At 40.7% G+C, this 24,056-nt stretch overlaps 1 protein-coding gene across 1 annotated transcript in view; it reads right to left on the bottom strand.

Moving 5' to 3' along the window:
• RAB3C (RAB3C, member RAS oncogene family) overlaps nt 1–24,056 on the bottom strand; it is a 134,551-nt gene that overhangs the window by 106,875 nt on the left and 3,620 nt on the right. Inside the window, exon 2 of the mRNA XM_081943362.1 lies at nt 440–667. Coding sequence (XP_081799488.1) covers nt 440–667 — 228 coding nt within the window. The remainder of the gene's footprint in view (nt 1–439; nt 668–24,056) is intronic.

Genomic DNA, 24,056 nt, shown 5'->3' with positions numbered 1-24,056 from the left:
GCTGCCAGGGCAAAATTATCCAACATATGAGGACAAGACATCATTTACTGGACAAACTATATGCATGTATCATTCTGTCCTTCTGTGTTTCCTTATTTCCCTCCTTACCATTTCCTGCTTGAAGCAACCACATTGCTCTACCAAATGGTGAGATTGGACTGGTCAAATGCAAGAAAGGTAAATGGAAGAATAATCAAGATTAATTAATACAATTGTGAAGAAAGATCAAAGTAGAGCTGTGTTCCTCAGTCTTGGAAACTTTAATAAATGTGGATTTCAACTCCCAGAATTCCCCATCTAGCATGAATTTTGGGATTTAAAGTCCAGATGTCTCAAAGTTGCCAAGAAACACTGAAATAGAGTAATTTGCCTTTAACATTTAATATACAAACCTGAAAAGCAGAGATAAACCATACACATATACAGTAGGCTTGCTTACCCAGATCTGTAGCTTAATTCTTTTTTCATTTTTGAAGACTGTTTTCACTTTGAAATCGATCCCAACAGTGCTTACAAAAGCTGAAGTAAAAGAATCATCAGCGTAACGGAATAGGAAGGAGGTTTTCCCAACACTGCTGTTACCAATGATGAGAAGTTTGAACATATAATCAAAGTTCTGATCCGACGTTTCCTTTTGGCCATATCGGGTATCTTGCGCAGATGCCATCTGTAGGTTGGAGATGAGGAAAGAGAGAGATATTTTTTTAAAAAAATTAAGTGTTATGTTTGCTTCATGTAACTCCAAAGTGCTTATCATTTCACCAGCTATCTCAGGACTAGGTGCCCAAGTATTTGTGTAGAAATTGAGATTGTACAATATTCAAATAACACCAATAATCATAGTGAACATTTTGGTTCCAGAAAATTAGTGGCAACCTTCCCCTCCACAAGGGAGCAGTGCTAATTAATTCTGTTATCCGAATGGCCAAGATGGTGTATATTCACAGAAGTGTTTTTAAGCATTCCTAAAATAGCAACACAACCATCAAAATCAATTGCTATGAAAGGGAGAAGAATTCTAGTGCCTAGGCCAAAGAAGACGAAATGACAAAGCAGTTGAAAAAGCAGGGGGGGGGAAATCTTGCTTAGCTTTGTGAATACAAACATCCTGGGTGCATATTGGGTGAAGCCCCGCCCCCACCTTGGCTACTCAGACCACATCTCTGTTATGCTAATTCCAGCATGCAGACCACTCACCAGGCGTTCAAGACCAGTTTGGAAGCAGGTGAGGATCTGGCCAGCAGGAGCCATCTCTGCTCTTCAGGACTGCTTTGAATGCACTGACATATTCAGGGAGTCTGCAACCATCAGTGACTCTATTGACTTGGAGGAGTACACATCGTCAGTGACCGGCTACATCAGCAAGTGCATTGATGATGTCACAGTCTCCAAGAAAATTATCTCACACTCCAACCAGAAGCCATGGATAACTGGAGAGGTGCGTGCTCTACTGAAAACCCGAGATTCTGCATTCAGGGCAAGTGATAAAGCAGCCCTAAGAACAGCGAGAGCCAATCTGTCCTGGGCCATCAGAGAAGCTAAGTGTGCACATGCCCAGAGCATCCACCACTTCACAAACAGCAGCGACACATGGCGTATGTGACAGGGCATCCAAGCCATCACTAACTACAGAATATTACCACATGCCCGTGAGAATGATGGTTCACTTCCAGATGTGTTAAACAGCTTTTATGCCCGTTTTGAAGCACAGAACAATGTGACAGTGAGGAAGACCACACCTCCTTCCAACGACCAGATACTTTGTCTCTCCACTACTGATGTGATGAAAGCTCTAAGTAGAGCTTTCAACCCGCGGAAAGCTGCGGGACCAGACAATATTCCTGGCAGAGTACTCAGAGGATGTGCAGACCAACTGGCAAATGTTTTCACTGACATCTTCAACATCTCTCTGAGCACCACTGTTGTCCTAAAGACAATGACCATTGTCCCTGTGCCAAGAAACCATCAGTGCCCTGCCTCAATGACTACCGTCCTGTTGCACTTACTCCCATCATCATGAAGTGCTTCGAGAGGCTCATCATGAGGCACATAAAGACTCTGCTGCCTGTAACATTGGATCCATTGCAGTTTGCATACCGCTCGAATCGCTCTACCGACAACGCCATCTCCACTACACTCCATCTAGCCCTCACTCACCTAGAAAACAAAGACTCATATGTACGAATGCTGTTCATAGACTTTAGTTCAGCATTCAATACTATCATTCCTCAACATCTTATGGGGAAGCTGACCCTTTTGAGCCTGAACACCTCCCTCTGTAACTGGATCCTGGACTTTTTGACTGGAAGACCACAGACAGTCCGGATCGCGGACAACACTTCTAACACCATCATACTGAGCACTGGAGCCCCTCAGGTTTGTGTGCTACTGTTCACCCTGCTGACGCATGACTGTGTAGCAATGCACAGTTCGAATCACATCATAAAGTTTGCTGATGACACAACCATGGTGGGTCTTATCAGCAAGAACGATGAGACAGCATACAGAGAGGAGGTGGAGAAGTTAACAAACTGGTGTAAAGCCAACAACCTGTCTCTGAATGTAGACAAAACAAAAGAGATGGTTGTTGACTTCAGGAGGAACAACACGACCGCTCCCCACTGAACATCAATGGCTCCTCTGTGGAAATTCCTTGGTGTTCACCTGGCGGAGAATCTCAACTGGTCCCTCAACACCGGTTCCATAACAAGGAAGGCCCAGTAGCATGTTTACTTTCTTAGGAAATTGAGGAAGGCACAGCTTCCACCACACATCCTCACAACCTTCTACAGAGGGACTATCGAGAGCACCCTGAGCAGCTGCATCACCACCTGGTTTGGGAATTGCACCATTTTGGATCGCAAGACCCTACAGCGAATAGTGAGGATGGCAGAGAAGATCATCGGGGTTGTTCTTCCCTCTGTCATGGACATATACACCACAAGCTGCATTTATAAAGCCAGAAACATTGCGGCTGAGCACACACACCCTTCACACACCCTCTTTACTCTCCTGCCATCTGGAAAAAGGTACAGAAGCATTTGGGCCCGCACAAACAGACTGTGTAACAGTTTCTTTCCACAAGCCATCAGAGTCCTCAACACTCTCTAAGTTCTTAGATTTAGAGCTATATGTACTTCTGTGTCCTGCTCTTTTTCTTTTTATCTTTGCTGTCTGATGCAGAACCTTGCTCCTGGGGAAACGTTGTTTTGTTTCACTGTGTATTGTACTGTATATTGTTGAAATGACAATAAAGCCTACTTGACTTGACTTGACTTGTCTCCATCTTTTCTTGTTGTATTATAATTTGTTATATCAAATTGATATCCTGCTTTCCACTCCAGGAACTTAAAATGGTGTATACATAGCATAAGTGGGGGTGGGTGGGCTGGCTTTAAGTAATGTATTGGGATTGTAATTTTAAAAGTATGCAAGGACAGGAGGGTGAGCAAATATGGGATAATAGCTGTATATATAGTTTAATTTCAAATGGATTATAATTGCATTTTATTCATGTGCTGTTTTTACTTTTAGTTTATATTCCTTTCTATTTCCAAAGACACAATGGCATATAAATAGAAATGAATGAATGAATAAATAAATAGCACATTATGGGTGTTTCGTTGATACAGGTAGTAAAGATATGAAATGTAGTCAAAAGAATTATATTTAGGAAAGTGCAAAAAAAAAAAAAGAATAGTTGCCATCATGAAATGAGTTTTTTTAATAGATTGGATATTTAGGGTTTAAATTCATGTAAACATGTATAAATACATACAAGTACCAGGACAAAAGATTCTGACTTCTAATTTGGCCAGTAGGAATTTCAAAGCATGTATTTTGATGTGACCTTTCTGAATGTTCACTCAGCTATGGTTAATTTCTGCCACTGTTAATCTTATACCCTAAATATGTGATCTTTTGCTCCTAATAATTCTTCACTATAATGAAAATGAATTTGGTTTTATGTTTTAAAAAAACAATATAACATTGTGATAAACCTCTAACTGACTGGGAAATTCAGGGAGTTGAAGTCCAGATATCTTAAAGTTGCTAACGAAGGATGAGAAACACTGTTCTAATGGATAGTATGCAGAGTTTCTTGGACTTGCTCTAAGTGTCAGATGTCCTCCTGCCTTTTATTATTCTTTTTTTTTCAATGATGATCTATATCTTCTTGGCTTCCCACATATCAATCAATAGTCCTAAGTGAAAACATAATAAGGAACACCTCCCAATGTGCTTTTTCAGTTCAGGAATATGGGCAATCAGGGAATTTCATCTCCATCAAGCGTGTACAAACTAGATTGAATCCGATATGAAATGTCAGTTTGACTTGACAATTCAGAAAGCTGTTTGAAGTATTGAAGCAGATAGTTTCTTTCTAAATCGAATGCATCTGCCTTAATATCAGTTATCCAGCTAATATTATACCAAAGGAGAACTATACAGGATGATTACTTTGCCTTGCACAAATGCCAAGACAGACTCAAATAGTGGGGGCTAGGTAGCAATAGCAATAGCACTTAGACTTATATACCGCTTCATACTGCTTTTACAACCCTCTCTACACGATTTACAGAGTCAGCCTATTGCCCCCAACAATCTGGGTTCTCATTTTACCCACCTCGGAAGGATGGAAAGCTGAATCAACCTTGAGCTGGTGAGATTTGAACCACTGAACTGCAGCTAGCAGTCAGCTGAATTAGCCTGCAATGCTGCACTCTAACCACTGTGCCACCTCGGTAATTAAAGGTCTGCCATGGTATGAAAATACAGGCTGATAAAAAAAAGGGGCAATCCCAGTGGACTTCCCAGTGGTTTGGATTTAATCCCAAAGATTTAAGGACCACATTAGAGTGTGAGCATAGCTCAGGGGTGTCCAAACTTGGGAACTTTAAGACTTGTGGTCTTCAACTCCCAGAATTCCCCAGCCAGCACTGGCTGGGGAATTCTGGGAGTTGAAGTCCACAAGTCTTAAAGTTCCCAAGTTTGGACACCCCTGGCATAGCTCCTGTCATCCTGCAGGTGTATCTTTTAGCAGAATCATATGGCAGCTGCTTTAAAGAGTCGTGCAGTGGCCTAGAGGTAGAGCTCTCGCCTCACAATCAGGAGGTTGTGAGTTCGATCCTAGATAGAGGCACTTATTTATCTCTCTGGGCACAATGAGAATATATCTGCTGAACAAAACTCTGCATTGTTTACAGGAAGGGCATCCGGCCATTAAACACTCAACTCCATTCAGTTGCCCAGACTCCACCTGCAAGGGATTATGGGGGTCATTAAAAGATATGGCAGCTGCTTTAAAGAGTTTCAGAGAGAGGCTACATTGTTCTCTGAAGCAGCAGGCCAAATTGAACCTGAAACAGAGCACACCGTAGAAAACATAGTCTGTTGAAAAGGGTAAGTGGAAATTATGAGTGGCATTTTAGAAAACATATTAACCTAAAAATGTTCCTATCCTTCTTTTTTCCATGTAGCACTAGGAGCCATAGTTTATTCCCTGCTCTCATTTTATCTTTGTAACAATCTTGGAAGTTAGTTGAACTGAATGGATGCAACAGACTTAAACTTGCCTACACCAGTGGTGGGTTCCTATCGATTTGGACCGGTTCAGCTGAACCGGTAGTGGTTTGGCGGCCTGGGTTGTCACGATGTTAAAAGGTTTGCTAGGCCTGAACTGCCTAAACTGACACTCAAGAGTTAAACTAAGAAAGCTTTATTGCGCAGGTCATAAAACAAAATGTTATCTGAAAGTGATTTATTGCGCACGCGTTACACATTCCAGAACTAAAATTCCTTTCCTTCTTTGTTTGGCTGCCAGCTTGGCAGACGTAGCTTTCATTATCAAAATGTAACCATTAGTTATTTCTGTTTCATTTACTTTTATTATTTTATTATTAAAGTTTGTTTATTAATTAGAATACTTTTAAAGACTTTTATTTTTCTCAATATCTCAAAAGATATGCGGAAGGGAATCAGCCACGGTCCATTGATCTCAGATTTCCCCAGGGCATTTTTTCCCCCTGACAACTTGGCAGCTGAGATGGCTACAATTTATGGCTGCATTTTCCCTTCATGCTATCTAAAGATAACCGACTAAGCCTAATTAGCAATGTCGGAGAAAAAGAGAAAGAAAAGAAAAAAACACGGACATGGAAAGCGCTCGAAAGAATCCATTCCCTCAGACACAGAGGAGCAAGATTCTTCAGGTGCCGAGCCAGATGTGGGGGAAGGAGCTACAGAAGGCAAGATCTACGGACTGAGGTCAGTAAACCTCCCTCATTATCAAGATACAATTAATGAACGGCAAAAGTCTAAACGGCAACTGCCGGCAGAGAAAAAAATCCTCCCACGCAGAAAGCAAAGTTTATGAAATCTCCCCAGATGATGAGCAAGAAATGCAAAGCTATCTATATCGATTAAAGCTGTTTGAAAAATATACTAGGGAGGTGAGAGAGTGCTTTAACGAAATAAAGCGAAGTAGGAGGAGCTCCCCCACTCCCAAAATGTCTGAGGACTCCATCTTGTCTTCAAAACAACAGCCTAAGACACACCCCACAGAGTTCATTGGTCAATTAGAACAAAGAGACATGTACACGTCACCGAGGTCACGTGGTCCCTTTGAGCCCATTGAACTTCTGGCCATGTATAGAGGGCTGCAGCCAAGAAGTGAAGCTGCACTGCCATCTGCTGGCGGAGAAAAATTATTACAGCAAAAGATGAAGCAATTGGACCAGATTTTTAGAGATCTGTCTATGAGTTTTACAGAAGCCCAAACTTTGCCCTCAAAGGATAAGTCTTCAACACCCCCTGGCGGTGCTGAATCCTCCCTAGATGGAAAAGGGCAAAGCCAAAGGCGAATTCGAGGAAGCCAATTTGATGTTGCCACGCAAAGGCCAATGATGCAACCCCAGCATCCCCTGGTTCAACAACCAGATTTGCAACCAGAGCAACAAATTGTTCCGATGCACATTCCTCAGCAGGTATTCACAGTCACCCCCTTGACTGGTGAGTCCAAATTAAAGGAGTCAGGAGAGAATTATAAAGCCTGGGTCAGTGAAATTGCGCTCTTGCTTCGAAGAGAAGGCACACATTCCATGGTTTTTAATCCTCCTCCTCCACCGTGGACACCTGCGATAAGAGACCTCGAAAACAGAGCAATCACGACTTTACTCATGTCAATGGAAATTGAGATCCAAGGTATCTTTCCACCTGATGCAACTGCCCAAGAAATTTGGGCTATTTTGGAAGATTGCTACAGGCCCGTTTCAATTGAATCTTCATGTTTGCTCATGTCCGAGTTCCATGGTTCGAAGTTGAAACCTGGTGAACGAATTGGTGGACATTTGACCAAACTGAAAAGAATGAGAAGTGAATTGAGACAAAATGGCCATGTAATCGATGATATCCAAATGATTAGCATCATCATTAACTCATTGAATTATGAATGGAAAGATGCTGTTGCAAAGATTAACTACGTGCCTATTGCTCAACGCACAGTTAACCACATTTGCAGACTTTTAGTGGAAGACGAAGCTATCAGGTTAGCTACACCACATCTGCAACGGCCTCCAGCGTTAAAGGCTCCAGCCAGACGTCCCTTCCGAGGAAGAGGCTACGTTCCAAGGATGCCAAAATGCTACACCTGCAACCGTGTGGGACATGACACCCGGGATTGTCCCCAACGAGTTCCAGCTCCCGCCACGTACCAGCCCAGAGGAACAGATTCCAGAGGCAGAGGTAGAGGCGGAAGACAAGGCCATCGTGGTCCAAGGCGTGATTCACAAGCTCCACTTGTGACACTGGCCATAACCAACATTCCACAACCTGATCCAAAGTTCGACAGACGTCTTTTGTGGACTTTAGACAGTGGAGCAGCTGTGCACGTTACCCACAGAAGGGAACTTTTCACAGAGATGGGCGAACCAGAGCCCGAGTATCGAGAACTGTATTCCTTCACCAACCACACTTGCAAGGTTATGGGAAAAGGAACTGTTTACATTGAAGAGCTCGATACACACATCCCTGATGTTTATTACATACCTTCAGCAACCAGTAATTTGCTTAGTCAAAGTCACTTGTCTAGAGATTTAAAGTTCCAGGTTCACCACCTCGAAAAAGCAAGTTACTTAGTTAAAGATGGAGATATTGTTGCTGAAACTATGCTGATTGGTGGTGTTTATTACTTAAAGCCAAAGCCTAAAGGGCAAGCACAGGCAAGTATGCAAACTCCAAAAAGGCACAACGTGAACCCAGAGAGAGTTGTCCCAGAGAGAGAAAACGTTACTGTGCCAAAGGCTCCTAAAGCCAACAAACAAAGAAAACAGAAACAGATTGCTCAGAGCAAGCCTGAGGGTCCTCATGAAACTGTTAATGTTGAGAATTCACTAACTGGTAAACCTTTGCATTCCAGGTGTATTCACAAGTGGCACAGAAGATTGGGGCATGCCAGTTTCCGTGTTCTTAGAAAGATGCCGGAGTTCGCAAAAGGTTTGGATCTAAAGGGGTGTAAGGTGTTTTTGGATTGTGCGGTTTGCAAAAAGGCTAAATCCAAGGTGGCTGCAATTCCCAAACACGCTACACGCCGGTCAACACGCATTTTTTATTTGGTACACACTGACATAGTGGGTCCTTTCCCACCAACACTTGGTGGCAGAAAGTATTTTTTAACAATTGTAGATAATCATTCTAGATATGGATTTGTATATCCTATGAGAGAGAAATCTGAGACCTTTCAGATCTTTAAAGACTTTGCAGCTTTTGTTTCTACACAATACCAAGTTCGCATCGCCAGAATCCAGAGTGACCGTGGTGCAGAATTCATGTCTCAGCGTTTCCAGGACTGGATGCGTAAGAATGGAATTCTTCATCAGACATCTGCTCCATATACACCGGCTCATAACGGAGTCGTAGAAAGAAGACAAGGGGTTCTACAAACCATGATGCGTTGTCTTCTAGAAGATGCCAATCTCAGTAACGCATACTGGGGTGAAGCAATCAAATATGCAAATTACATTGTCAACCATACTTGGAGCAATGTAATCAATCAAACTCCTTTCTACATGCTGTATGGCTACAAGCCTGATCTCAAGAACCTCCACATTTTTGGTTCATATGCTATGGTGAACACTCCCTTAAGTCAAAGAAGAAAGGGAGGTACAGTAGCAAAGAGACTGAGATTTATGGGTATTGATGATAATTCAAAATGGTTCAAATTCATCGATACTAAACATGTGATTGTCATTTCACAATCTGCTAATTTCGAGGAAGACATTGATTGGTCCAGGATTCATTCCAATGATCCTGAAGTTTATTTTCCTAGAGATGGTGTTCCAGATGCCACGCAGCCTGATGACAATTTGCAGGCAGATGTTCCTTCTACCAGTTCTTCACAAACTGATGTTCCGTCTTCGCAAGCCGCGGATGCTGATGCTAGCGACGAACGTGAGGACGAGGATGATGATGATGAAGAAGAAGAAGACTGGTCTGTTGTTCCTAGACGCTCCAAGAGGGCCACAAAAGGAATCCCTCCACAACGTTATTCATGGCAACTGACAAAAACACCAGTACCTTTGATTTGCAACGTTACTCTTCCTCCAGAGACATTCACACAAATCAAACAGCTTCCTGATTCAGAACAAGACAAGTGGTATGATGCAATGCAGGATGAAATGGACAGTTTAAAGAAACTTAATGTATTCACACCTGCAAAACCTCCAGCAAACAAGAAAGTCATTGGCACCCGATGGGTCTACAGAATCAAGAAGAAACCGAATGGTGAGTCTTTATACAAAGCCAGACTTGTAGCTCAGGGTTTCGCTCAACGTTATCCTGAGGACTACACAAACACTTACTCACCAACAGTCAGAACTGAAAGTGTAAAAATTGCTTTAACCACTGCAACTATTCTTGGTTTAGAAGTTTTCCAATTTGATGTGGACACAGCTTATCTACATGCAGACCTAGATGAAGAGATCTACGTGAGAAGCCCTCCAGGATTCCGAAAGCAAGAAGGGGATACCTGGTTCCTGAACAAAAGTCTTTATGGTCTGAAACAGTCAGGTTTAATGTGGTATTTATGTCTTACTGACAAACTAAATTCAATGGGCTTTATTAAGTCCGAAACTGATGAATGCGTGTTCACAAAAAGATCTAACAATGCATATGAGATAATTCTTGTTTATGTTGATGATATTGTTTATATTGGTCCAAATAAGAAAATGAGTGAGATTTTTGCTAAAAGTTTGCAGAGATACTTCACACTAAAATCTTTAGGACACATTAGCACTTATTTAGGTGTTCAAATTGAAAAGACACAGAAGGGGTTTAGTCTTTCACAAGAAGAGAAAATTGACCACATTCTACATCATTGCAACATGAAAGATGCTAGCACAACAAAGACACCCATGCAAACAGATTTTCACAACTTAACACATGAACCAAGTCCTGAGTTCGAGGATCAAACACTTTATCGTTCAGTCATTGGTTCACTATTATACATTAGTAGTTGGACCAGACCTGACATCGCACTTAGTGTTAATCTTTTATCACGACACGTAGGTAAGGCAACACAATTTCATTGGTCATGCATTAAGAAGTTGTTGAAATACGCACATGAAGTTATTGCTAGAACCAACACACACTGATCAACCAAAGTTGATTTGTTTTGCTGACGCCGACTGGGCGAGCGACAAGAAGTCACGCAAAAGCACTTCTGGTTACATGATGTTCCTAAATGGTTGTCCTGTTTACTGGCAAGTGAGAAAACAGAGTTTTGTTTCATGTTCATCTACTGAAGCTGAATATGCTTGTGTTTCAGATGCTTGTAATTCTCTAACGTGGTTTGATGCTTTGATCACAGATATCTGGACACGTCCGATTCGACCAATCACCGTGATGGAAGATAATGTATCTGTTGTCTATATTTCTGAGTCACATTTTACAGGTTCTAGGTCCAGACACATTGACATTCGTTATCAAAACACAAAGCAATTAGTTAAGCAAGGTTTTGTTAAATTGCAATATGTTTCTACACATGATCAGATCGCAGACATGCTTAACAAACCACTTGCCGCAAATCAACACGAATATCTGCGAAAGAAGATGTGCCTTAATTGATGATTTGATGACGTCAGCCCAGACTAGCAAAAGAAGGGGTGTCACGATGTTAAAAGGTTTGCTAGGCCTGAACTGCCTAAACTGACACTCAAGAGTTAAACTAAGAAAGCTTTATTGCGCAGGTCATAAAACAAAATGTTATCTGAAAGTGATTTATTGCGCACGCGTTACACATTCCAGAACTAAAATTCCTTTCCTTCTTTGTTTGGCTGCCAGCTTGGCAGACGTAGCTTTCATTATCAAAATGTAACCATTAGTTATTTCTGTTTCATTTACTTTTATTATTTTATTATTAAAGTTTGTTTATTAATTAGAATACTTTTAAAGACTTTTATTTTTCTCAATATCTCAAAAGATATGCGGAAGGGAATCAGCCACGGTCCATTGATCTCAGATTTCCCCAGGGCATTTTTTTCCCCTGACATGGGTCATTGGAACCGGCAGTAACCCAGGCCTGCCACATCCCCAAACCGGTTCCCCGGTCGGTACCTTTGGGCCCACTATCTCATTTTTTCAGTTTTTTGCATGCCCAGAACAATTTTAATTGCACTGAGCATGCACGCACAGCATGCATCAACTGCGTACATGAATCGCGCACCCAAGCGAATCAGCAGTAGTGCTGGCTGGAACCCACCCGTGGCCTACACCAATGAAGATTTGAACCTAGTTCTCTTCATTTCCAGACCAACAGAAAGCCAACAGAATATCACAGTAGTTATGGGAATGAATAGCTGATAGTGATATGAAGGATCTTGTTGTCAGCCTTTAAGAGCAGACTTTGAGTTTTCTGCTATTACAACACAACGGCTACAACATAAAGCACAATTTCAAGGTGGTGACAATTTTTCAAATGCTATTGAGGCTTTTCAGTCCTTCTACGTGTAATTGATCCCCTTAGCCTCCTTTTTGAAAACAGTTCTTAACTGGTAACATCTGCTTTCACCGTTGCAAAATTGGGGTGCTTGACTTTCATTTGCAGACAAGTGCAAAACACTTTAAAGGACAGGCTTTCAGTTCTCTCTCTATATCAAGATTCAGGAATCACTATTGTTATCACTACTCTGAAATACACTCCCACTCATTTCTTTCATGGAATGTAGCTACAGTGTTCCCTTCTTAAAGGTGTGTGTGGTGTTCACTCACTTTTTGCCAATGATTAAGAGCTGTGTTGCGAATATCACGATGGATCTGAGTTATAATAATAAGCATTAAGTATCCATTTGCCTGTTTGAATGATGTTTGGACTTTTATATGCATGGACAGAAACTGACTACACAAGTATGGGTGATTGGATGGTTATCTATAAATAAGGGTGGGATTCAAAAATTTTAGCAAGGGTTCTCTGCCTGATTGCTGGGTGGGCATGGCTTAGTCAGCCTCCTGCACCACAGCGGGGCTGGGGGTGTGTGTTTTTGCCCTCCTCGGGCTCCGGAGGCTTTCCTCGAGCCTCTGGGAAGGTGAACATTTCCTCCCCAGACTCCGGAGGCCCTCTGGAGGCTGGAAATGGCCCTGTTTCCTGCCTTCCTGAACTTCCAGTGGGCCTGTTTTCCACCCTCCCCAAGCCTCTGTGTGTGCCCTGCACTTACTTGCATCCAAAATGGGCCGCGTGGGGACTCCTGGGAGGGGAGGGGTTGGCGCGGCCAGCCATGAGTGGGATTGGGTGTTCTCCGAACTGCACAGAATCTTAGCTAGAGGTTTTCCCAAATCCCCGTGAACCCTCAGCATTTCATCCTGTGTATAAATCCATTTTTAGGACCCTGAGGCTGAAGGTACAATCAGAATCTAGAAGGGATATTTCAGGATGTCGCAAAGAATATTTTTCATTGAGGTAGTTAGAATGTCCTGTCCATTAAGTGACTTATATGATGGATATGACTAGCCATTGAACGAATATTGATCAGAATGGTCAGTTGACAATATTTTCCATTTTTTCTTAGATCTCTGAAATGTTCTATATCTCTCGGCTTCTTTTTCAATGCTGGAAAAGTCGCAATATTTTGAAAGCGGTTATCAATTACTTATTTTGTTTTGGGATTTGTTGGGGACCCAGAAGTTTCCTTGTTAATGCATTGGTCTGCCACATGCCATGTTCCTGGTTTTTATTTGCAATTAAAATCTTGAAATCTCCTTTCAAAAAAGATTTTTTAAAAAATGAGACAAAGGTCTTGAAGAAGATCAAAAAGATGTTCAAATCATCATATTGTCCAATCCTGAAAAAGGATGTGTTAAGTAGACCAAGAATGATTCCTTGACACTATCATATGCAAGCAGAGGAAAATTAATTCCTCTGGTAAAATTAATTTCATAATTAAGTATATTATATTGCATTATTGTACATCTTCTGCAGTGAGAAATATTTTCTTGCTTATTGATTGGTTTCCAGTTCAGTTCAGGATGATGATTTAAAACTTTAAAGCTTTGATCTGCATGGTAATTGATAACAAGGGACAATTTGTCTCATCGTCATGTTGCCTGGATGTTAAGTTTGAAGGGGCAGTTTCTATACATTCCTGAATTGCTTTTTCTCAGAATATTATCAAGCACTCAGGCAGATGTTTAGACTGGATTTGGCATTTTTTGTCCACCTATCAAGTTCTTGCCAAGGACCAGGAGGAGGTAGATGTTGTTTTTTTAAATAATATTAAAGGTATTGTTGCAGGATGTAAGTTATTCCAAGGAAAGCTGCCTTTTGCAATTAACTGCCGTCCTCCAGAGAGTGTCAGAGGGCGGTGCCCAGGAGTAGGGCCTTCTCTGTGGTGGGCCCTACCCTTTGGAATGACCTCCCCCCAGACATTAGGACAACAACCGACCTCCGCTCCTTCCGTATGAAACTGAAGACCTACCTGTTTCGACTAGCCCGCCTGGCATAACTCTACAGCTTCTCCACCCCTTGGTCATTTTTTAACTGTTAATTTTAGTTTTTAAATTTTTAATGTTATTGGGGTTTTAACTTTTTCTAAGCACTGTAATTTATTTATTTATTTATTTTTACCTCCTCTATATGATACTGTTTTGATTGTTGCTTTTGTACATCGCCCCGAGTCCCTGTGGGGAGAGGGGGCGACTAACAAGTTCAAATAAATAAATAAATAATAAATAACTGCCACCAGTTACCAATGATATTACCAATGCCAATGATATTACCAATGCCAATAGTGTTAAAGTGTTAAAGTGGTGCTTTAACACTGCTGTTTTAGGATTGCAGCCAAAACAATGGTGTGGTACTTGGCACTTAGATTTATATACCGCTTTACAGTGATTTACAGCCTCTCTAAGCTGTTGCCCCCACCTCAGAAGGATGGAAGGCTGAGTCAACCTTGAGCCTGGTGAGATTTGAACTGCTAAATTGCAGGCAGCCAGCAGCCAGAAGAAGAAACCTGCAGTACTGCACTCTAACCACTGTGCTACTGTGACCCATTCAAATATATATATATATATATATATATATATATATATATATATATATATATATATATATATATATATATATATATATATATATATATATATATATATATATATATATATATATATATATATATATATATATATATATATATATTCTGATTCTTTCTCTTCTATTCTGCTTGTTTTTCTTATCAACAATTGTTAAAAATCTGGGGTGTTATATGGCAGGTGCCTGTAGGTTGGAATTCTAGGGTTCCAGAGAAATTTGGCTTCTTCATTTTCTATTACTTTCTGTTTTATAGTCATACTGGTGTTGCTTGCAAGCAAATAGCATTTCTTACAGATGTTTCAATGCACCATTGTTGCTACTTTGTCAAGTGGCATATGGTAGCCTAATAGTGAAGACACTGGCTTCCCACTCAGAAGGTTGAATGTTCAATCTCAGATAGCAGCAGGAGTTTCTTTCATAGAGCACAAAGAAAAAATATCTTCTGCAAACTCCACATAGGCATCAGGAAGGACATCTGGCCTATAATGCTCAGCTCCATCCAGTCACTCCAACTGTACCATGAATTAAACCTCTATAAGAAAAAGGGGGGAAATGTTGCACTTGGTCATTCTGTTGTTTGCAGCCAGTCTGAATGACCTTCTTAGAGCAGCTAACTAGGTGGTCCATTATTTCTTCACCTTTTCTGTAGAGATGGCCCTTGCTACTTGTCGCTCTCTTCTCAATTCCAGGTTTGTATGCATTTGTTAAGGTTTGGTCTTATGCAACCAGAATTAATCCCTCTTTCTCTTTAAATTCCCTGCTTTTAGCCATTGCCAGATGTTGCTGCTGTTGTTCCCACTAGGGCACTTTGGTATGTTTTGACTTAGGTATTCCCCCCCCCCCTACTTTCCCCTCGGCAAACATTTGGAGCTCCCTGGTCTTCCTGGATTCCTTTGCATGGATTATACTCTTTGTGTTACAAAACACGGAGCCACACAGGTTTACCTGAGAATAATCCCACAATATTTAGTCAGCATGCTGTGCTTTATCAGTGATTTCCCCCCCCCCTTAGATTCCTCAATAGACATCTTTTAATAAAAAAGAAATACTTCTTTAAATCTCTGGACTCCCCTTTAGCATGGAGATCCTATTGCTTAGGCTGTCAGGCCTGCAGTCATATTCCTTTTAGGATCTTTGGCCTGCCACACTCTCTCTTATTTTACTATGCTGTTTCATTAGTGGGGTAATTGGGAGGGGGAATAGTAAGGAGTGGAATGTGTTGTTGTCAAAATAAAACATTCCTTTCTAGAAGCCCAAGGTCATTCTTTGTCTCTGCACCTCTGCACCTGACCGGAAGTGGATTGGTGGAGATGCCAGCGTGGCAGTGGAAGATTGGACCATGTGATGGACTTATGGGTGTGGGGGCAAGATCATGAACTTTCAACTGGGTGGAAACCCCAGGAAGTTTTCTGATTCGGGTTTCCATAGATGTGCCAATATGTCTCTCTTAATAAATTGGACGTTTGAGGAAAGTTCTGCCTTGGACTCTGATTTAATTTTGGATGATATTTGGAATGCTGACATTGGCTTCAATACATATCTCTCAGTGGTGAAATTCATTTTTTTTACTACCCGTTCTGTGGGTGTGGCTTAGTGGGCGTGGCAGGTGAAGGATACTGCAAAATCTCCATTCCCTCCCCACTCTGGGGGCCAACCAGAGGTGGTATTTGCCGGTTCTATGAACTACTCAAAATTTCTGCTATCGGTTCTCCAGAACCTGTCAGAATCTGCTGAATTTCACCCCTGATATCTATATGTTGGAATAAAATGCCAAATACTGTCATGCATTTGTAACCCATTGTTTTTCCAAACACTTGCACACATTTGATAACTATTCCACTGCTTTGAGCTCTCTGTAACATAATCAGAGGTACTTCTATGGCCTAGGACACTCTTTACCATAGGAACAATCTTTCAGTCACATATAACGTCCATAAATAAAAGCAGATGGAAAACCTGTAGATGTTACCTACCACCAGAAATACCAGAAGTCTGTGTTAATGTTGATAATGCACAAAATGTTTGTTGCCGATTTTGCTAAAGAGACATTCTGTATTCATATAAATACAAATGAGACAGTTGTTCTACCATACTGCCTGTCAGCTTCTATCTTACCCTAAGAGGCTAGTGCAAGCATGCTGGCTTATAACAACATTTGCTATCTTCAAAGTGGCCCTTATGAATTAAGGAGGCCACACAGAAGATTATTTATCCATAGTTCATTTTCATTAAAAAAAATTCCTCTGAATTTTAATAGCTGCATGGTTCATACTGAGGATCTTTGATCTCTGAAAGCCCATAAATTCTCCCCTACATAATCTTCATTATGCAGGAACTAATACTAATTGTGGTGAAATTTCCTGACTCCAAGGAAACTTGTGTGACATCACCGTGACTCCTCATACCAATCATTATTTCTCTTTTCAGGCTGGCAAATGCCTAATCAAAAGCAGCTTCCTGTCAGCCTTCCCATGTAAACCAGACACACATGAAACATAACCAGATGTTCCAACTTTACTTTACTGTAGGGCTACATTAACAGAATTTTGTAAGTCTGAAAGTACAAATCTCCTGCCACTCCCGTGACAGCCCAAGATGCTAGCTTCTGAATCTCTTTCTCTGTCCATTATGCAGCTGTGGGCTATACCATCTCTTATCTGGCCATTCCCTAGGCAGCACTTCCTCACCCCACCCCTCAAAGCCTTTCTCTCATACCATTATACTTCCCGAGTTCCAGCCATCATATTCAATTATTCACAGTATTTCAAGTCTTTTTCGGAAGGACAATTCATCTTCAGCTCCTCCTTTTCCAAGCATCAAAAGATCACAATGAGGACAATGATATCAAATTATTAGAATGGTGCTTAGCCCTGATGACTTGTACAATAGATTTTTTTTGTGATGTTGCTTCCCCATATTTCTGGATCCGCTCAAATCCTGACTGAAGATGTTTGAACGAGCCAGGCAATACACAACAGAGAAAAGCCCAGATCATTTTAGTTCTGAGATTTCCTGTGCATTTTGAACATATAAAATTTCTGATGACGTGGAAAAGGAATATGAATGCAGGCAAATTTACCTAATCAATTCTGACAGTTTCAGAGTATTATACTGATCTCATTCGTGAAAACTGGGCCTCCCAGATACTGATTTTCCTCATCTGTATTTCTTTAATGAATGTCTGTTATGAGCTATTTGAGATAGCTACTGTTTCATCAGAACTAAAGGAAAGAAGTGTGACACACTGATTGGAATCTTAGATACCAGTGGGAAGATTAACCCCATGGCTTTATTCTGCCATGAAGCTGATAGGGTTCAATCACCTATGCTTTCTTGGCCTGGATCTATGTAAAAGGTTTTGTGAAAAAAACATAGAGTGAGGGTGATCATGAAAAATATATCCAACTCTATGGAAGAAGATAGATAAAAATGAACAATTCTATTATCAAAGGGACAGGTCTAAGAAATCCAGGAGAAATCAGCATTTTCGACAAATGTTTTTTTTTTTAAGAAAATCCAAATGTTTATCCAATCTTGGCTGACCTTAAAAAACAATGTAGAATGGGATCAGGTTAGTACTTGAATGGAAGAACCAGAGCAGGAGAATTAGGACAACCCAGGATTCTAAATTAAACTGAAAAATAAAATATTGGAAGATGGCAATGGCTTACCATACTGTTAAGAAAACTGCGTAGAAATGTTCATGAAGATGTCAGGCATCTAGCTCAACTCAAATGTTTTTTGTTTTTGTTTTTTTTTAATCTCTAGCCACTTAAAATTTTGGGCAGAAAAGGAAAATTGGGTAATTTGGGGTTCTACTTTTCTTATAGGCAGTCCTTGATTTACAATTGTTTACCAACCATTTGAAGTTACAATAGTGCTAAAAAGTACCTTAGACTGGTCCTCCCAGGGTCATTTAATCAAAATCTGTGCAGTTTCCAAATGACATATATTATAATGATTACCCAGATTCTGGGCTCATGTGATCACCATCTGGAAATCTTCCCAGCTGACTTCCAACAAGCAAAGTCAATGGGGGTGGGGGGATGGGGGTGGGATTCCAGATTCACTTAATGACCATGTGATTCAATTAATGAGCATTGTGATTTGCTTAATGACCACACCAAAATGTCATCAAATTGAATGTAGTTCACTTAATGGCTGCCTGATTTAACGACAGAAGTTCCAGTCACAAGTTCTGCATCTGACAGTAAGTAGCTATTGGCTTAGTGAGGCTCATTTGACAAAATCAAATGAATCCAATCAGCCTTTGATTTTTGTAAAAAAAAAAGGAAAAAGGGTTCTTTTCAGGGGAAAAAAAGTAATCAGAAACCTATATCACAACAAAATTCACTCATAATACAATCTGGAATAGCTTGAGGCTTGAATAATTATCAACACATTCAGTACAGCTAGACAGAACTTCAATAGAGTGTTTGATAAAACTTCAAATAATACTATCAAAGCAGACTGTCAAATCAAAGTGGATATTTTAATGACCTCTGCACACCTTCTGTGCACGCAGAGAAAACCTTGTAAAGCAAAGCAAAACAGCTGGCCAGATTGATTCAGCTCACTTCTCTACTGTATTTTATTTTGGGACTCTGAGGCAGATTGACTTGATTTTCCAAGTTGTGGGCTAGATAGTCTGGAATTGGATCTGTGCTGTTTTGATAGGTCTAATTTTCAGCAGAGGACTGGGAGGAGGGAGAGGATTTGATGCTAATCAGAAGTACTTTCCATGATTGCATTTTTTTTGCATCTCTGAGAATCCTTGATACTCTCTAATTATAATTACATACCAGACATGCAAATTTGTATTATTAGTCTCTTTCAATCCTCCGCAGCTTTGCTTTGACAGTTCTGTTGCATCTGGTTTATATAAAATCAGTGCTTGTGCTCCTTTGAGAAGCAGCAAAAACTTTTTTTTTGCATAATGCCATGACAGCAAGACATGTGTGTAGAGGAAAAGGCTCCCTTTCATCAAAACCAACAGATGGATCTTCAAAAACAAAATAATTGGGTTTCTTGAAAAAAGTTCTCCAATAAGAATGTTGATTCCAACATTGAATATTACTTAGCTGTACTATTTAATTTCTAACTAGTGGTGGAAGCCTCAGAGGTAAAATTATTGCAACATCACTGTGATTTCACTTCCTAAACCCTTCTTTGGTTTTCTTTAGTATCCTTTGTTGATCCAATTGTGCTGTAATTAGTGGTCGAAAGCTATCCTGCTCAGTAGAAAAACTCTTCCCTATTGTTGCTGCCTCTAAATCTTGATTCACTTACGTATTTCCCTTCAAGCAACCTTGGCAATTTTATGATTTGTAGAATTTAGCTCCCAGAATTCCTCAGGCAGTCATTAAATACATGTTGGCTGAGGAATTCTGGGAATTAAAGGCCACAAGTCATAAAGTTGCAAAAATTGGAGACCCGGGCTTTAAAAGACACCTTAAAACTGGGTACCCTCCCCCAGATGGTTTTTGCTTGATAGTCTCATCCCAATACTTATTATAGCTAAACCAAATTATGAGTAATTTAAATGATAGAATCCTTCTTGACTTAATCTCATTTGATTCTCCTCCATTTCCAGTTAATTTACCTGTGTCTTTTAAGCCTATAGGATATAGAGAGAACAGGGAGCTCTATATATTTAAAGCAATGTTGTTATTGATAATGACACTTGAAACCAATGTTCTTGTTCTGCTTTAATGCCACAATTTTGTTTAGGACCCAAGCTTTAAAAAAATATTCAAAACTAAATAATAACGTAACAATGTGTTTTCTGAACAAATGCAATTCTTGTAACTGATCCAGAAGCAAAATAAGCCTATAACTTTCATTTTTACTATGAAAATATGTAATATTTTTGTTCAGCTATAGGGTTATAATTCTTTCTTTTTAAATTGCCTAACAATATGAAGATATATTTTACATATGCGGTACATATACACATATATTCACTTGTAAAGAGTTCGTGTTTTTTTGTGTTTAATTCTTGAAGATGGATATATTTATAATTACTTCTGGGGTAAATAGATCTCATCATGTAACACTAGCATTTGATCTGAATAAATTATTGCAGTTCACCTTCAAAGTCAAACATACCCTACAGAGGTGTTATGTAGGGGGACACAGTAAACAAGAAATAATTCTGTTAAAAATTTTGAATTTTGACCTTCGATGAACAATTCCTACAGAAGCTCTTTTGCCAAATTAAAACCTTGTAAATATTCTGTAGCTCATAATATTTTGTAAATCTGGTTGCAAAATTTCTAATACTAGACAGCAATATTTGTCAATAGATAAGATACAACTACTATGGCAAGCTATACACCAAAAATACAGAAATTAACAAAATATCTTTATGCACATCTACACTCAAGTCCCATTAGAACCAGTGGATTTTACCTCCAAATTGGAGTAGATAGAAAGTAGGGTATGTAGTTTATCTTTGGGCTGTAGAAATGCTCAACCTTGTCAATTTCCAAAGATAGACCTTTATTTTGTGCTTAAAAGTAAAACAAGACTTTCCTGGGAAGGAGAATCAAACTAATTGTCAAGCCGACCTTCCTCAGCAACCAAGAAAGAAGCCACTTAACTCCATTTTGCAGAATTAAGAGTACTTTTACTGGTTATGAAAAGATAGCAGCTAAGCAAAGCAAGATCTGAGGCAAAAGTGCGCGAAATCATACATATCAATATGTGACCAAACCCCCTCCCCCTGGTAACCCTCATCCCAGTGTCCAATCTGCAAATCCCTTAGGTGTCATATGAGTTCCATCTTCAAGGAGCATCATCAGTTTGGTATGCAGGACTGCTGGCCTTAACCGACCCCAAGCACTAATCTCCAGCATGCGCAGTAGACGGTGAGACCAAAACTCCAGTTTACAATCTCTCCTGTACTTAAACTTCCCCTCCCAAATACCAGGCACCCCCTCCCCTTTTCAATGGTAGCCAAAAGCAAATAGCGAAACAGAGGCTGATATCCGGCCCTCCTTCATGAAAATAAGTCATCCCTGCAAGAAAATAAAACAGTAGAAAAGACAACATAAGACATGTATGATTTAAATATGATCAAGGCTTATCAGGGTACTTAGCGTAGAACTTCTGTAAGAGTCTAGGAGCTCTAACGTGAGATTTATCAACCCACTCAGCCTGGGAGGGGGAAAATGCTTCCAGGATACCAGATATTGAATTTGATTCCTATGTTTCCTGGAGTCCAAGATTTCCTTAATCTCAAAGTGTTGCTCTCCCTCAATAAGAAGAGGGGCAGGGGGTGCAGGTAGGGGTGCACGAAAAGAAGAAGTGTGCTCTGGCTTCAACAGGTTTACATGAAACACAGGATAAATCCGCTTAAGATGCTTTGGTAACTCCAATCGTACAGAAACAGGATTAATGATTTTCACAATAGGGAAAGGACCGACATACTTCGGCCCCAGTTTCTTTGATTTCTGGGTGGTTTGTAGAAACTTGGTGGACAAAAACACTTGATCTCCTACTTTGTACTCCCTTTGCTTCACCCTCTTTTTGTCATCCTGTTTCTTGTGCACCCGGTGAGCAGCCTCCAATGCCTTGTGGGTCATGGGCCAAATTTGGCGAAGCTGATCACTCCACTCGGAGAGGGACAAAAATTGCGGTTTTTCTTGAGGCAACTCAGGAATTGGTACAAAGTCCTGTCTAAACACAACTCTAAAAGGGGTCAAGCCCGTACTGCTGTGCACAGAGTTGCTGTATGCCACCTCAGCATGTGGTAACAGTTCAGCCCAGTTATTTTGTTGATAATTGATGAAACACTGGAGGTACTGTTCCAAAACAGAATTAGTCCGTTCACAAGCCCCGTTAGTCTGAGGATGGTGGGCGGAGCTTAGCCCCTGGGCAGAGCCAATTAGCTTCAGAAACTCCTTCCAGAAGAGGGAGGTGAACTGGACCCCCCCCCCCCATCCTAAATTATGTGTTCAGGTACTCCATGTAACTGGTATACATGTGAAATAAACAACTTAGCTAACGACTTAGCTGATGGGATTTTGGTACAGGGTACAAAATGAATTTGTTTGGAAAACAGGTCAGTAATTACCCAAATCACAGTATTTCCTAGACTCTCTGGCAATTTGACAATGAAGTCCATCGATATCTCCTTCCATGGGGCCTCAGGGCGGGCCACACCTTGGAGAAGGCCCTGGGGTTTTCCCAGTGGGCGCTTTGCGGCAGCACAAACGGGACAACTGGCTATGTAGGACTCAATGTCTTTTTTCAATGAAGACCACCAAAATTGTCTCTTAACCAGATGTAAAGTTTTTACAAATCAAAAATCGCCTGCCATTCTTGAATCATGGGCCCATTGAAGAACAATAGTTTTCAGGTCAGCAGGAACATATAATTTAGCCCCTACCCAAGCCAGTCCATCCTTCATAGTGCATTCATTTGAATGTTCCTTGAACCAGTCATTGGACTCAAGGCCCTCCTTGAGTCCATTCGGAATGCCTTGGCTTCTAGTAATCACTGGGGCAGCTAGACTTTTTGCTGGGATGACTGGGTCAACTACGCTCAGCTTAGAGCTGTTGTATTGGGGAAGCCTAGACAAAGCATCAGCCATGAAGTTCTCCCACCCCCCCAGAATGTACTTGAGGGTAAAGTTGAAATGGTTGAAATGTTGTGCCCAATGCACTTGTTTAGGAGATAGCTTATGTGGGGTCTTCAATGCTTCCAAATTTTTATGATCAGTCCATACTTCAAAAGGGTGTTTCACCCCTTCTAGGAAATGTTGCCAGGTCATCAAAGCCCATCTGACCACAAAAGCTTCCTTTTCCCATATGGTCCAATGTCTCTCCGTCTCTGTCAGTTTGCGAGAGGTGTAAGCGCATGGCTGCAATTTTCCATCAGCATTTGTTTGAAGTAATACTGTCCCCACCGCCACATCATTGGCATCAGCTTGAACAATAAATGGTGCCTCCATATCTGGCTGTTTCAAAACGGGTTCAGCTGCAAAGAGTTGGTTTAATTTCTCAAAGGCGGCTTGACATTCCATAGTCCAATTCAGAGGCTTACCCGATCTAGGCTTGGCCTCCCCTTTTGATTTTAGGAGATTTGTAATGGGCAGAGCAATGCTGGCGAACAAGGGGATAAATTGACGATAAAAATTCGCAAATCCCAAAAAACTTTGTAATTGTTTGCGGGTGCGAGGAGGTGCCCATTCAGTTACAGCCTGGACTTTCGCTGGGTCCATCTCGATGCCATTGTGGGAGATGCAGTAGCCCAAGTAATCAATTTTCTCTTGATGAAATCACATTTAGACAATTTGACATAAAGTTCTGCGGCCCGGAGTTTCTTGAGTACTAATCGTACTAAAGTCACGTGTTCATCACGTGTTTCGGTCTAGATAAGGATGTTGTCAAGGTAGACCATCACACCCTTGTACAGGTGTTCATGTAAAACTTCATTTATTAATTGCATGAAAAAAGCTGGCGCCCCCTGTAGG

The sequence above is a fragment of the Natrix helvetica genome, assembly GCF_964273705.1.
Source record: "Natrix helvetica genome assembly, chromosome: 2".
Classification (NCBI taxonomy): domain Eukaryota; kingdom Metazoa; phylum Chordata; class Lepidosauria; order Squamata; family Natricidae; genus Natrix; species Natrix helvetica.
Note: the sequence above shows the minus strand (reverse complement) of the source record. Positions and strands in the feature narration are given on the sequence as shown.